The following is a 16,234-nucleotide window of genomic DNA, read 5'->3' on the forward strand; positions in this document are numbered from 1 at the left end:
GTTTCTTACCTTTCAGTCACTTATCACATATTGTTTCTGAAAATATCCATGTGTAAAGCTTCCAGGGCTCCTTCTTCAAGCATTGAGAGGACAGGAAATAATAAAGTAAAATGCAATACTGCGTTTGGGGTTTAAAAAGCACTCAACATGACCCACACTAATCATGCCTTTCCATGGGAGCTTAATGCACGTAACTTCAGCAGAGTCTCACCTTGCATGATACCGTGAGTGCCAGGAAGTGCAGGCATTGGATGAAGGAAGGTGTGACGTGGCTGTCTCAGGCTGACTTTCTGTAAACTTGGTTGCATGCCAGGAGTGAGGCCTGCAGGCTAGGTCATTTCTTCTGAAAACAGAGAGGAAGAGTGTATGAGTTTAATGCAAACAGTTCAGCAAGGTGACACAAAGCAATAAAACATTAAAAAAAAAAATGAAACTATCAGGGCAGTAGTCGCATAGACAGCATAGAAATACAATAACTTCAAGTGACAATGAACTAGGTGATGTTCTACATGCATGCCAGTTTTGAAAAGCTAACCAACATTCCTTTAAAATGCTTGAGGCAGAGAAATACCAATACTCTCCAAGGTTTGTGCTACTGTGGGTTTTATTGCAGTTTTTATGATGGAGGAGAGGCTGTCCTTTTTGTTTTGGTTTGTTTTCTTTGAGTGGCCAAGACAGAAGAACACAAATTTTGGAGTACCTGAAAAATCTACAGAGCTTTAACACCTCAAGCTAATAACGAACTTCAACAACTCTTTCAGAACACGACAACAGTATAGTAGGGCTTCAGTAAGGTTATTCTATAGCTATGTGCTTATGGAAGATGGGAAGAAGGATTAATGACGTTGCTTCATACAGGTCAGTAAGGGTGACATAACTAATAATTCCAACAGTAAGCTCTCAGGGCACGTATTCCAAACCTTTCTGTAAAGCTGTTCTAAGCCCCTCTGCCCCTTTCCTCTGGTCAGGAACTAATATTAAGAGCTTTCATTTCCTTCTCCAAGGGCTTTGTAATGCCTCTCAACACTCATGAAAGAAGCATTCTCCTTCCCCAGTGTTATATAAGCCTTCTGGATGGGATTCACCTATTTGTGTCTCAGCAAATGCATGCCCAGCACAGGCCGTTTGTCTAGACTCTCTCAATTGCCTTGGGTATAAAACAGAAACCTCCTGAAGATAATTCGTTCTGTCTTTTCCTTTGGATCTTCCTGGGAAAACTGTAAGCTAAAATTTAGATCAGATTTAAGACAAGACAAATCCCATCCTTTGAAGTCACAGTCTGAACCAAAAGCTTATAGGACCTCAACTCTTACGGGTTTTTTTTCAATGTACTTATGTATTTCACTTATGTAATTGTGGTTTTTTAAACAGTAATTTATCTAAGTTACAAAATCATTCACAAAGCACAGAAAGTGTTCCCAACTCTCCATTTACACTCTAAAGGCAGTTCTACGTTTTTTTATTCATCTCTCTTTTTCAAATGTGGGTTATCAGACAGCCACTAGAAAACAAAACCGAAGCTCATTATAAGCCCAGTATCTTCAAAACAGATCCAATTTGACCACATGGCTTTTTGGAGTACATTCAGGAACATCTGATGAATTCAGTGATGAATTGCCTTTCCAAACTCTGCATGCATGGTTATAAAAGGAGAATAATAATACTACAGGGAAGCTGTAATTTCACTAAGAAGTGTGGCATCATTACTGTTGCTAAAAAAAGAAGTAATTGTTTCCGTAAACAAAAGCCTACTCTTCCGCACATGACAAAAGAGAAAACAGCTGAGCAGAGCATCAATATGTTCCTCCTTGGTAGGATATGAAATTAAGAAAGTGAATGGAGAAGACAAAATACTCTCTGTGAAAACAAGTGAAAATTCTTCACTTCAGCCACACAGTGCTCAGCTCCAGACAGTCCTTACATATTCCAAGCACCCCAAGTTTATACTCAGGTATGGGGAAGGAATATTCCATCGTTCAGCTGCACAGAGCATTGAAGGGTTTCCTCTCCACCGCTTACTCTAACGTTATTGGTATCAGCTAGGCAAACTGCAAATGAACATTTAGGAAAGTTCAATATAACTTTCAGGCATCAATTCAGCAAAAAAGCTTGTTATGAGACAATTACTTTAGCACTGTGAACAAAGGAAACACAAGACTAGAAAACTAGCACAACACAAGCAACGTTTGGATCGTGAGGAGACCAAGGTTAGGAAAGGAGGACTTCTGCAATGGTTTGCTATGGATTTGGCATACGGTAGGAGGAATTCAGTCAGTGGGAAGGAACAAAAGGGATGCACTTGTGAAGTCAATACTGTACCTCATGGAACTTCTCAATATCTTCATAAGATAATTTCTCGCCTCATTAACATCATTTTCAGATGGCATTTCCTGTGCTACAATATCCACCACCACTTTCATCTTCCTGAGCAGCCAAGCAAGGGAGGAACAGACTGGACTGAGTTGTGATGTGAAGCAAGTCAAGTGTACAAGAACTATTAAGATCTGCTTCATTTTGGTATCAGTGGACAAGTATAATTTTGAGGGTATTTTTTTTTTTTTTTTTTTTTTTTTTGGACATCATCATGTTTATTTTTGCATGAACGGTCTAAAAATACTCATGGGATACCTGCAGGGTGGAATCAACTAGACACCTGCTTTTGATGAAGCCTGCAACATGACTAAAACCTAATTTACTAAGCATAATAAACACTGCCTTCTGTTGGACTCACATCATTTAATTACATTTAGTATTTCCTGCACTTCAAGAAACTATTTTTCTAACAATAAACAGAGCAATACTTGAATACAGATTCCAAACCTCAGCATAAATGAGTAGGGGAACTGGAAATAAAAGACTAAAAGCCTGAAAAACAGAATATTTTGCAGGCAACTGAAGAAGCTGGAAGCACAGCATTTATATTCTAATATAACGTTTCTGTGTTAATTCTGAGTGACAGAATGAGATCATCTGAACCTGAATGCAGAAACCGCATAGCATAAATGGAAACATTAATAAAAGTGTCTCACTGAGATTGTCTTTCTACCAATACATCTGCAAAAACTGCTGGAAGGAAAACATCAATAAGTAGCGAAGATACGATACAGAGGGAAAATCAATTTCTATCAGTTATAGGCAGTGTGTTACAGTTGTATTGATGACATGTGGTGAGCAAATATTTAAGCAATAAACCTACCTTTCCTTTATTGTTCTTCAGAATAAATCTGTCCTTTTACAGCTACTGTTTGGAAGTCATTAAAACATTCTGAATTTCACAGGGTACAGAGCTTAGTGGCTTAGATACAGTAGCAATACTGATTTGATATGAGAACAAAGAAAAGAGAGAGAAAGAGAGAAAAAAATAAGCTTCTCTGACCAACAATGAAAACCTAATCAAACCAGGCAAGTGTGGGAAAAATAACGAAAGTCAGAAAAGATTTGATTAAGTAAAGATTTAAGAATTCAGATAATTTTTATTTTCAGTTCATAGAATCATGGAATCACCAAGGTTGGAAAAGACATCTAAGATCATCCAGTTCAACTGTCCACCTATCACCAGTATTTCCCCACTAAACATTTCTTGAACACCTCTAGGGATGGTGAATCCATCACCTCCCTGGGCAGCCCATTCCAGTGCCTGGCCTCTCTTTCAGATAAGAAATTTTTCCTAACTTTCAATCTGAATCTCACCTGGTGCAATTTGAGGCCATTCCCTCTCACCTACCTCTAGTTGTGTGGGAGAAGAGATCAACCCCCACCTCGCCACAACCTCCTTTTAGGTAGTAATAGAGAGCTATAAGGTCTCCCCTGAGCCTCCTCTTCTCCAGACTGAACAATCCCAGCTATTTCAAGCTGCTCCCCGTAAGACTCGTGCTCCAGACCCCTCACAGCTTCGCTGTCCTTCCCCAAACGCGCTTCAGGGCCTCGATGTCTTTCTTGTACTGAGGGGCCCAAAACTGAACACAGTATTCAAGGCGTGGCCTCTCCAGTGCTGAGTACATGGGGATGATCACTTCCTTGCCCCTGCTGGCTGCACTATTTCTGTTACAAGCCAGGATGCCATCGACCTTCCTAGCCACCTGGGCACACTGCTGGCTTTTGTTTAGCTGACCAACACGCCCAGGTCCATTTCTTCCACGCAGTCTTCCAGCCACTGTCCTAAGCCTGTAGCACTGCATGGGGTTGTAGTAGCCAAAGTGCAGGACCAGGCACTTGGTCTTATTGAACTTCCTCCCAGTTCATTTGAGAATGCACACAAATACATTCATTTTTAATTTTTTCATGAAGGTTGTCTCCTTGCAGAAAGGAAATCAGTCCCTCACCATGAAGGAATCTGGCTGTTATCCTCCTGGAAGTGATACAACTCAAATTCTGCTCTCCTATTTGTTTACTTTTAATTTTCCTTCTTCCTTTTATTTCCTACAATAATCTTCCTTAGGACATGAAAATGACATAATGTTCTTCTGTGAACGCAGAACAAATCATATGATTGCTTTTTTCTTTTTTTTAATTCTGCAAGTCCAAATGCAGAATGCATTCCACTGCTTCATATCAGTGATAATCCCTTGTAATTAGGACTCCCTATGTCCAGTGAAACCAAAAATAGGCATTGTATGCCAGTATATGTGAATGCAATGCTTTACACTGCTCGTCTCTATCAGCTGCACCAGGAAATAAAACCTGTCTTTACACACCTGGACACACACAGTTAAAGAACTCCTGTCATAAATCTTCTGAAGCAAATGTATCACTGTCTGTCATTCATGAGCAATACAGTTAATGCAAATAAGCTTATTCCTCACTCTCCTTTCCTCTGTCATATGTGCAAAGCCACTTTCTAGGCTTTGCAGTGTACCATGACTTCTCTGTCCAGGTTGATGGCTTTGTACTTCTAATACCTGGTTTTGGCCTTCCCAACAAAGTTTGTCCCTGCTAAACCTGAACCACATTCAACTTCTGAATTTGTCTCCCTGCTTGCCTGCTACAGCTGATTCCCTTTGCTCTCCTTCTGTAAGGCTGCCCACTGTCTTTCACTCAGATTCAAATCTTGGATATCCTACATCCCTGCTGTCCTGAGACTAGACATCAGCAATTTCAATGTTTTTGTCTTTTTTTTTCCCTACCACGCTACATGTCAGTGTTCACATCATCCACACAGGAGAATTTTAAATGTCCCTTTCAAAGAAGAATGGTAAGCTTAGGCTTTGTTTGGGTGAGCCATACCAGGGACTGCCTAAATCCCCTCTCAAAAGCAAAAAACAGTGCATCTTCCTAGCTAAGGCACACAGATCACACCCTCACACAGAGATTGAACTGAAAATGTGCAAAATGCTTCTTCATGGTGAAAAATATACCTGAAAAACTCACGGTAAATATCGACTTGCTATGTATTCTAAGGCAATGCCTTTTGGAACTACAGCTTTCTTCTAAGCTTCAAAAAAAAAACCAACCAAGAGTACTTCTCTTTCACATGTACTCCCCATACACAGAGAAAGCCTGAATGAGACTTTATTTAGGACCAAATCTGTTGAAAGCATTAATATTAGGTGTTTCACAATAACTAAGTGCAAATGCTTTGAGATCATAACTGACCAAGTGCTGCTAAAGTGAGATTTAAAAAGCTAATCTATTCTGCCAGCAAGATAGCATTAAAAAGTGATGTAAAAGACAACTCTCTTAACATTAAAAATATATATATATAATAATATAGTAATATAAGATACTATTAGTAGTAATATATTATATTATATGTTATATATTAATAATGTATTATTATGAGATATTATATAAGATATATAATAACCTAAGATAATAATCTCAATTTTAATGTTACATTACTAGCTCTGCACTGAGATGACATGCATGAATCCAAATTACTATTGGAAACACTCAAAATCATACTAGGGGTTTTCATTTAAAGACTGCTTTCCTCCATTAGCAGCAGCACATAACCCATCTGCTTGTTACAGCATACTCTGCTGGAATATTAGCATTTTTTTTTTAATTCTTTCAGGAAAATCCCCTGTGACAGATTTCATTGGAATGGGATGAATCAATGATGAAAACTTATCAGTCTGGTATATGAGAAAACTCTCCTCTGACCACAGACAGCTGAGCCCTGCCGCACACATGCCCTTGTCTTTTGACAGCTGGATTAGCCACAGGCTGATCCCAATATCCAACACTGTGCTTTTAACACACAAACTGCAGTAGGTGATCAACTGGGAGAGCAAGCAGCTAGGAATCTCATGCAACACAGAAACCCATGAGTAGGAATCAAAAATAAAGAATTTTCACTTTCACCTAATTGATGTGCTCAACACTTTTTAAAGTCAAAGTGGTTTTGATGAGAGCAAAAAACTAAAGAAAGTTAGGCTCCGTGAATCCTTCTATCTTACCAAATACTAAGCTATTATCCTTCCTGGTTCACACATACTGAAAACATACTATTATTAGAGAAGATTGCATCTTAATTAAGCAAGCTGTTAACAACTCAATAACCATGAAGTAATGAATAAGACTTATTTAAGAGCAGCCTACCCAGCTCCTGATCCCTGCACTACAGGAGCTCCTCACAGGCCACTTTCATACCCTCATCTCTCACATAGGGAGGGCATGGAGGGAGGGAGGGCACCTCTTCACATGGAGGCAGCAGAGATGGCCCTGGCCTGCTGCCACGTGCGCCTGCCTCAGCCTTTGCTTCCTTTCCTCTCTCCAACTCACAGCCCTGCCCAGGGTTCTCCTGCCCAGGTTTAGTTGCAGTGAGCTGTCCCTACCCCTCCAAATGCATAGCCTGTCTTCTTTCTGGCAGTCATACAGGCTTGTTTTGCAAATCTACTTGTGGGGTCGATGGAAAGCTGCAATTATGGACGATGGCACTGCAGTCACTTAATAACTCAGTAAAAATATGTCTAGGAGCTGGCAAAAATTATTAGGGAGATGGTTTAGCCCAGCAGCTAGAGAACTCATCCAGCACTGCTCTTGCGGACTGAATGACTTGGGTTCCAGTCCTTGGTTCTGAGTTTGCATTTATGCCTTTTTTTTTAAGTTGTGCCAAGGGAGGTTTAGGTTGGATATTAGGAAATACCTCTTTTCAGAAAGACTGATGAGGCATTGGAACAGGTTCCCCAGGGAAGTGGTGGAGTCATCACCCCTGGAGATGTTCAAGAAACGTGTGGATGTAGCACTAAGCGACATGGTTAGTGGGTATGGTGGGGATGGGTTGGTGGTTGGACTAGGTGATCTTAGAGGTCTTTTCCAACCTTTGTGATTCCATGACTACGATACTGAAGATGCAGTAAATTCAGTCTGTCGGTCTACTTAATTATACTAGATTGAAGACCTCAGTTAAGAATTAATTAATGGTTTATCTTTATAATGCTTTCACAATTTATTTGGTGAAGGACAATTTGCAGGGGTGAATTCACCTTAGGCTTCAGATCAGAATGTTCCAGCAACTATGAAATTTCCATGCATCTGCATGCAGAAATACCATATTATATACAAGCTAGGAATAATCAACACTATGCATAAAAAACTCTAACCCACACACCATGTGTGGATGTGTGTGTGTTGACTGACTGATGTATGCATGATTAAATAAAACACAAGAAGTCCAGAATCTGCCTCTTTCACTCACAAGAATGCTAAATCAGCAACAATACTTGCAATCAGAGGAGCCATGGTAGAACAAGTGAATTGATGCCACGTTTAAACGGGAAGAGAAAACTCAGCTGAAAATCAGAACTGGCCCAGCAGTAATCTGTCCTCACCCTTGAGAAGCCTCACTGCTATGGATTCATCAGCACATTCCTCAGCAACGTAGCATCTAGTTAGGTAAGCAGCTTACTGGAAATGATGTTTTTTTCGGGTCACGGCAGAGACATTTAAGGCATATGTATTGTGTACACACAAGATGGACTGAGGGTAACTCCATAAATTTTCAGCCAGTGGATGAGGAAGAGAGTGTGCACAAATGTACCCTCTTCCTTTGGAAATAGGAAAATAAATGTTTAAGAGTGCAAACAATTGTACTATGTACAAATTTGGCAAATCTTATTTTCTGAAGAAATGAGCAAGCTTGGAAGGATGAAAGGAAGGGAAAGGAAGAAAATACTGTCTTTTTTTTTTTTTAAACTTCTGTTGTTTAAGATCCTTAACCTACTGTCAAACAGTCCCTCTTTATAAGGCCCTGGCATCAAGCCCATTGGTCTCCAGTGACGCCATCTTTGCCCGCTCCTCCCCTCTGCCCCATCTCCCACCAGTCCTGGAGAGAACCAGCTTCCTTGTTCCTCATGGTCTTCTCCCCACTGACCACAGTGGTACAGAAACCTCTGAGGTTCTTCACCTTCTGCATCCACTGCACCTGGTCTCCAGCTCACTAACCCTTGTTTATAGAGCCTTGGAAGGAAACACACATTGCAGAACAAGGTGATGACACATACACCCATTATTTTTTTTCTGATTCAACAATACCTTTGTGAATCGAGAAGGTGGGCTGCCCACCCTAACATCTCACAGTAGTGTACAGCATTGTCCACTTTAAGGGAAGGTGAGAGAACAACAGATTTATTCCTAATCTCCAACACCCAGTAGGTTGTTCTACTGTTTATGAATTTACAAGTAAGTATCAACAGAAACATGTTTCGTTCCATCAAAATCCACATGACATTTCAGACATATACAGACAAGATCATCAGACAAAATGCTCTCCTCAGAAAGAAATCCCTGATTTCTCATAGTTCTCTCTGATCCAGTTCACCTCACCCCATTCACTCCAACAAAGCCTAAGTTGCCAGGTGAGCCTTCTCCAGCCTATAAATTTCAAAATCACCATAATGATCTTCATAAAATCAAGCTGGCTTCACCATACAATAATTCTGTATTTCCAAAATACAGAATTATTTCCAAAATACACAAAAACGAGCCCTAGTATAAGGTTTTCTTTAGGTGGGCATTCTTTATCTTGCTCTGAAACTGTGTCTCCATACTTGCTAGGCAGTTTGAAAACTTGAAGGTAGTGGATGGCAATAATTCATTTTTAAATGTCTTGTCAAATATTTTAACTTGTGCTCAAATTTTCCCGATTCTCCATGCTGGGAAGCTGGATGGTACATTCTTCTGAAGCTTAGAAGCTATACTGACACACTGTGTCAGTGCGGCACTAGTAACCCCATGCCACTTATTCCTAATCTGGAACTGGTGCAAATTGGTCACTAACAGCTTCTGTTTTCTTCAAGGAATAAGTAACTCCTCTTATCTGTCTGAAGCTGTAGTGACATTGCAAGACCCACAGTGCCACACCAAGGAATGAACACAGCTCTGTTTCCCATTTCTTATACTTCCTTATTAGTACTGTAACTCAATTCTCCAACTACATCAGTCAGAGCAATAGAAAAATTCTGGCTTTTCACAGCTATTCTGACACCTCCTCAAGTTTCACATCTTTTCCTCCCAAATACAATGAAATAAATGACTTTGGTTCAGCAAGAACTAATAAAAGGAATATCAAAAGTAATACCAGCCAAAAGATCAGCAACGGAATTTATACAGAATGACAGGCTTGTGGCCTAACCTAGGACCTCTCTACCTGAAAGCTTTTTCTAAACCTCTGTGGAAAACACACATGCAGTGGTGGTTTAGAAACACAGAGAGTGATGAAACCTCAGCTGCATTTGGTGTGGTAAAATTGTTCACAAAAAGGAATGGCTCAACCAGACATGTTGGAGGAATGGTATTTAATGAAACAAATATTTGAAACAATAACACAGATCTCTATTAGCAATGATATGGTCCTTCAAGTCAGAGAAGTCATTGGAATAAAAATTAAAAGTAACTCAAGAGGCTGCACTTGAAGTCTTTTTGCTCATCTGTTTGAGAGCTTTGTTAACTATCCCATATTTGTGCCCAAGTTTATTCTCACAACAACCAAGCTTCTCAAATGATCTTCCAAATAAATTTTGACCACACCACACAACACCCGAGACCCATTTAATCCAGCTCAGCCACAACTGAGACAAAGGATGAGTGCAACACGGTTGAAAAAATTACAATATACCTCACATTAATAAATAACTGAATAAGTTTGGGGTTTTTTTCTGCAGAAAGTGTCCCTCAAGGCATCTTGGTCTCAGAAGGGCAACAGAGATTTTAAAGGAAAAAACTGCTGTACTAGAGAAGAAGAAAACACACATAGGAAAACCACTTCTGTAGGACTCCTTCTAGACTACAGATAATAAACTTTTATAGTACTTCCATTGGATATGGTATTTGGAGATAGCTATGTAACTGTAAATCACTAAGAAATATATGGCACTACTTTTCAAAAGGGATTTTTACTGTCATAATAACTATTTTCAGATTAAAACACACATTAGACCTAAGTCTTGGCAGATTAGATAGCTCATAAATTTGGGCATGCAGTCTCAGCTGCCCTAACATGTTGGAAACCTGAGGCATAAGATAGTTATAGTTGCACAACCGCTTGGGTTAATCTCTACTTCCTTATCTCCCAGGTGTAGCTCAGATTTCAGGTGGAGAAGCTAATTGTTCAATTCCAAGTTATATTCTCTTTTTGTCTCCAATGGATAACTGCAGCCATAGCAGCATTATAACAAGAAGCAGGACAATTTGAAACACTTAAACATTTATGATTTCTCCATTGGCAAAAGACAGGTCTATTACTGTAGCTTCTTGAACTACCAGCTCCTCCTGCCTATGCGCATATTAACCTGGGCCCAGTTTCTTCAACATTTTGTGTAGACACTCTTAACTGAAGTAGAGCAGCTCTGTCTGAGGAAGGTAGGGACACCTCTTCCATCCCTGAGGGCAGAGAGTGGCTGCAGGGAATGGGCTGAAAGCAACCGGCACTTCTGCTAAGGCTGTTCAACATCCCGCTTCATCTCTTGCAACTTCAATCTGTCAGGAACAGAGCTGGGCTTCAGCTTCAGCCCTCCCTGCTACAGGACAGTGAAGGTAAGAACGTGATGGTTAGGCAAGACTAAGATCCAGCTGATGGCCACAGAAGTAAGAATGGGTAAGAATGACTCCTTTTTTCTCACATCATTTTTTTTTTGGATGAGTATCTGGGTTGTCCAGACAAAGGGACAGATAGTAGGGCTCTTCCTACTATAGCTGTGGTGAAGAAAGATCCAGCAGCTGTGCTTGAAGAAGATGGATCCCTTTGCTATCCTGCACACAGTGCTGTTCTTACAGGATCACAGAATTCTCCATGTGTCCACCCATCCAAAACTTCCTCCCTCTGTCACACACACAAACAGAGTAGTATCCTGAATCCTGAAAACAGAGCGCTTGATTTCTCCACTCAGAAACTTGATGCCATTCAAAAAATTCAGGCACCAGCTATGACCAACACTTCACAAAAAGGGAATGCAGTAAATATGAGTAAATAAAGCATCCATCTGGCAATACTTCTGCCAAATCATCATCCGCTACAGCCAACTTACTATGCACTGCCCCAGGACAGCAATGGTGGTTGCAGACAAGTTGCCAGTCTGAGCTGCTGGCCTGGGTGAGGAACCAGTCTGAGTACAAACACTCAAGACATCAGTAAATTTACGCTGATCAAAACCCTCAAATCCTACTTAATCTATTAACGACAATGCTGTTTCCCATGATTTGGATGCCTGAGGAGTACAGACAAGCCTTATACTGAACAGACATATAGAAACCTTAAAACATTTAAAACCCATTAGAACTGGAAGTTTGAAAGTTATCAGAAAACTCAGATTTCTGAGATTCCTGGAGTAGGGCTGATATTGTTTAGAGGATAACATTCTTGCAGACTTTGAGGCTTATTTTGCAGAAAAAGAATGTGCCAAGATATGCACCCAATTTAGGATCATTAGACTTGAAAGCTGAGTTAAGTAACTTCACAGCAAAATAAAAGCCGTTTTCCAAGCAAGCCTGGAAACAGAATCATCTCACTACAATAACAACACAAGTCTTCAATATATTACTCCTCTTCTATCCCACCTCACACTACCCCTTAAAATCACAATCTTTAGTCACCCTAACTACCACTAAGTTTTACAAGAGAGTCAGACTGGCAAAAATAAAACTAAAAAACCTGCAGTTAAAACATCTGTTGAGTACAAAGAGACCAAATTAGAACCCACATTCACGATTTTCCAGGACCAGATTGGTTACAGTGGATGATGAAATATAGAAAAAAAAAAGCTGTAACTAATATTTGTAATTACTCCTACTGCTAAAAACTGTATTAAGAAGCAGCAACAAGGGTTATCATCATCCCTTTACGTGACTGCGTAGTTTACTAACTGAATTCATCCGCACACTTCTGCTCAAACCAGGGTACAGATGCTGATGCAAGGTATTTGTGGAAAATCTCACAATCAATAACGATACTGTATCCACTTTGCAAGTCGTAACTACATCACCATTTTCAAATCCAGAGTGGCGAGTATGCCTTTTTCTGTGACTTCTCAGCTGATTGCATTTTTTATACTTGATTTACCCTTCTTCTGCAGGAAAACAAAACTAGGTTGTAATAATGGTGCAAAGGCATTATAAACTTGCCCAATTGAGCTTTAAGCAGCCTCACAGAACAGAAAAGATGTCTTTGATACACGACAACATTCGCTGAAGAAGGAGTCACACTGAATACCACATATCTTCTCCAAGTGATTAAAGAAAGTTCAATATGTTATAGCTTCAGTTGAAGTTCAGTGGGGTTAGCAGAAATGTGCTATGTGTTTTTACGTGCCAATCTCTACCACACGTTATCATGCCTCATTATAAAACAACAAGAACCCACACAAGTTGACCCTAACTCTGCTGTGATCATTCCCCACAAATGCAATGGGCAGTTCCTGCCTGAGCAATTCACGCTGGAGGGCAGCTCCATTAGCCTCACGAGATTAACGATTTTTCTAATGGAGCTGTCTGGTCACCACTAAGCAGATAGAGACAGAAACACACCCTGAGCCCCTGCTCTGGCACCCCACCTTCACAGCATATGTTCTTGAAGAGCAGGAAGCAGTGACAGTCCTTGCAGCAACAACAAAATCCCCCTCTGCCAAATTTATCATTTAACAGCTCTCTTCCCCAGAACTGCAGAAGTATTTTTCCATTGGATTTCCTTTCCACATCAGTAACAGCTAAAGACTGAACAACTCTCTAGCCTTAACACTTCAGGCAACAGATTAACTGCTACTCTGCTTGTCCTAATGATCAGCACTTGCACACCAGAATGAAGAAAGCAGTCCAAGAAGATGGGCTGCAGACCCCTTAGTTTCTAAAGTAGCAGCCACGAACCAGCCTCAGTGTGTGGCCTCACTGCGTGACGAGTGGTTCTGCTCAGTGACAGGGAGCACAGAGACGCTGGATCTGTCAGAAACAGGAGGCAAACATGCAAAGAGGCAAGAAAATGCTCCTCTCAGAGTTACCTGTCCTCTTCCACACCTGTCTACTCCGCTTCAGTGATCCTACTGCAAAATTTTAATCAGACACAATCAAGACAACGCAGCGTGGCTTTTCCTCTTTCCGCACAGCAAACAAGCTACAAAAAGCCAACTGAGGTGCACCCCAAACACTTCCAATCTCCAGGTTCAATCACCAGCTGCAGGGCTGGAGAACTCCATTCCTCCCATCCCAGCAGAGTTCTATCCCCTGGTACCTACCCACAGCCCTGGCCCAGGCAGCGGCTCCTCCTCAGGCCCCAAGTACAGCTCCCACCCCCATGGGAGGGCTCAGGCCTCAGGCCTGCACGGCACACATGGGTGCGCGCCTGGGCCCCAGCCCCCAGCCAAAGCAGAGCAGAGCCAGGATCCCTGCCGCCCTCCAGACAAAGACTGTTCTCCTCTCCTCCTCCTCCTGCACTAATCCATGCCACTGCGTCAGCTTAGAGGCTATAATTAGATTTGTGAAGGAGCCTTGTTGCCGCTCCACGCCAAGGGGCCACAGCAGTTTTGGTTAGTCACACCGGGGACTCTACCAGATAGGCCCTGGTGTGCACTGCCTGCCCTGCTCATCTGGGAAAGCTGAGGAAGACTGGGAAATCAAACCAGGGGACACCTCGAGGAGTAGGAAGGGAGGGCAATTTCCACTGTTAAACTGCAGTGGTGATTGAAATGGCACTTGGAAAACGTGTTCAGATTTCACCATTTAAACTGTTTCTTTCTGTTCCCCCCCACTTTGCTTTTGCAGTCTTTGAAGCAAATGTGCAAGGTAATGGTCCAGGCTTGGACACTGCACTGTAAAGAAGTTACTGACATGTAGCACATTACAAATCAGTTCAAGCAGCAAAGTTAAAAGAAATCTCCAGAGCATCTGGACATCTTAAGATCCGATGGCTTTTCAGCAGCATCTAAGTCATATTCTTCCTATAAAACTTTCTTTATGTTAAAACCAGCTAGCCAATCCTCTCAGTGAGCAACACCGCCCCAAAGGGAGAGGCAGCCAGATATCCCTAGAAATTAAAAACTTAAGTACGTAGAAAGGCACTGGGAATCATCTCTGCCTATGGAGAAAAGTCATAGCTATGTCCTCCCATTCCACAGGGAGACTCACTGTAAAAATTCTGAGGAACTCTTCCAAAGGATAGTCTATTTTCACACCTTTTGACAACAGCAACTTCATTCCATTTTCACACTCCTACTCCCCTGTACGTGGCCAGATTTATATGTATGAGCTTGTTATGGTTGCTGACTACCACCATACCTGAGGATGTAGTAAGAGGCTGCACAAAGGTTATCTGGTGGAAGGTTAAAAAATACGTTTATTTCTACTGTGTCCTTAAGGACCAGTCCAGGAGGAAAAGTTCTTCTTATACACTGGAATGTACTCAGACTAGGTTTTCCTTGGGTTCATGTAGGACCATGCATTTGTATTGGTTCTGTGCTATAAGGTACGAGTGACTGCCACATGAAACTTGCTTCACCAAAGCCTTCTTAACCAATTGCTGGACCCACTTCCTAAGTATGCAAAACAAGCATGCTTTCCACAACACGTATGCTTTCCACAGGTCACAGGAGAATGTGCTCATAGTTGCAAATGAAATGCTGGAAGGACCATTGCCTTCCGTATGTCCCCAAATTTAGGAAGGAGGAGAAGGTGGTCAGAAGGACAAGAAGTGACCTTATTTTATGAAAGAATATTTGCATTTCAGTCAGAAATGTAGTTAGAACAGCGTATGGCAGAATTACACAATTGCAAAATTGTCCTGTAGCTCCACTGTGGGAACTTGCTGGAAATGAGATGATGTAGGGCTAAAACTTTCTCAGCCAGATTGCAATATTCTATCAAAAAATGACTGCATATTATAAAAAAGGTGAAGGTATTACATTCTCACAGATGTTAAAGCTATTACACTGAGTTGCTCTTGTGAGCTACCTGAATGAGAGTAACTGAGCAAGATCCCTTGCAACACTAACACGCTTGCACACCCAGTCCAGAGACAGACTTTCATTTCATGGGTCACTTTTCCAACACTGTTTCTAAAAGTATAAAATCTGCATTATCATTATTACCATGTGCACAAGGACAGGCAGTGACAAATACAACTCTGTACTTGGTGACTACGCAGCAAGAGAAAAGTAAAACCATGCGGAAAAAGGGATTGTTTCTGGAATTTCCAGCAAGAGGTCCATCTTCACTCAACCTAGCAGAATAATAACTTGCATACTGTGAGCACTATTGAATGCACTATCTGAAGAGTTAATAGTATTAGAATGCCATTGTTATAATGTCAGAAAGAGGAAAGACAAGTGAAAAAAAGCAAGCGTCCCCATAATGTTAAAGGAAAACCTCACCCCCTCAACATAGCTGGCTAATAGGATTGTTAATTTGGCTTTCAGAGGCTTTTTTTCAGACAAATGCTGAATAACTGAGAGTTTTCAGTATTTTGAGGTGAAACGTCCTCTCACTCAAGGCCTTCTCAGTCATGAACCTGCTCCTCTCCAAGAGAGGAGAGCTAAGTAGGTACCCTGGGATCATTCTTTTAGTTGTTGCTGCATTACAGTGTAGAAAGAAATGGAGTCTACAGCCAACTTCACACACCTGGTATTAATTCTGGCATGACAATAAAGTTTTGACACTGGATTTATAATCATGATGGTATTCAGTCGATACAGTGACACATTAAACTTTTCATTAAAAACTACCTTTTTCTTAAGACAGGAAACAAGATTCCTAGCTCAGTGAAAATTCCTGCATGCCACGATCTGAGCTTCTAGAAAGCTTGAGCTCCTTACTG

General features: G+C 41.1%; 1 protein-coding gene across 3 annotated transcripts in view; it reads right to left on the reverse strand.

Annotated features, from left to right (window-relative positions):
* Window positions 1-16,234, reverse strand: part of SHROOM2 (shroom family member 2) — a 122,701-nt gene that overhangs the window by 48,789 nt on the left and 57,678 nt on the right. For 2 of the 3 annotated variants that reach the window (XM_025146614.3, XM_004938410.5), the window contains exon 3: window positions 212-343. In XM_025146614.3, the coding sequence (XP_025002382.2) occupies window positions 212-343 (132 nt within the window). Of the gene's footprint in view, window positions 1-9; window positions 15-211; window positions 344-16,234 lie in introns of those variants that run through there. The other variant, XM_046909433.1, reaches the window with a different exon arrangement.

Source organism: Gallus gallus, chromosome 1, assembly GCF_016699485.2.
Source record: "Gallus gallus isolate bGalGal1 chromosome 1, bGalGal1.mat.broiler.GRCg7b, whole genome shotgun sequence".
Taxonomy (NCBI): domain Eukaryota; kingdom Metazoa; phylum Chordata; class Aves; order Galliformes; family Phasianidae; genus Gallus; species Gallus gallus.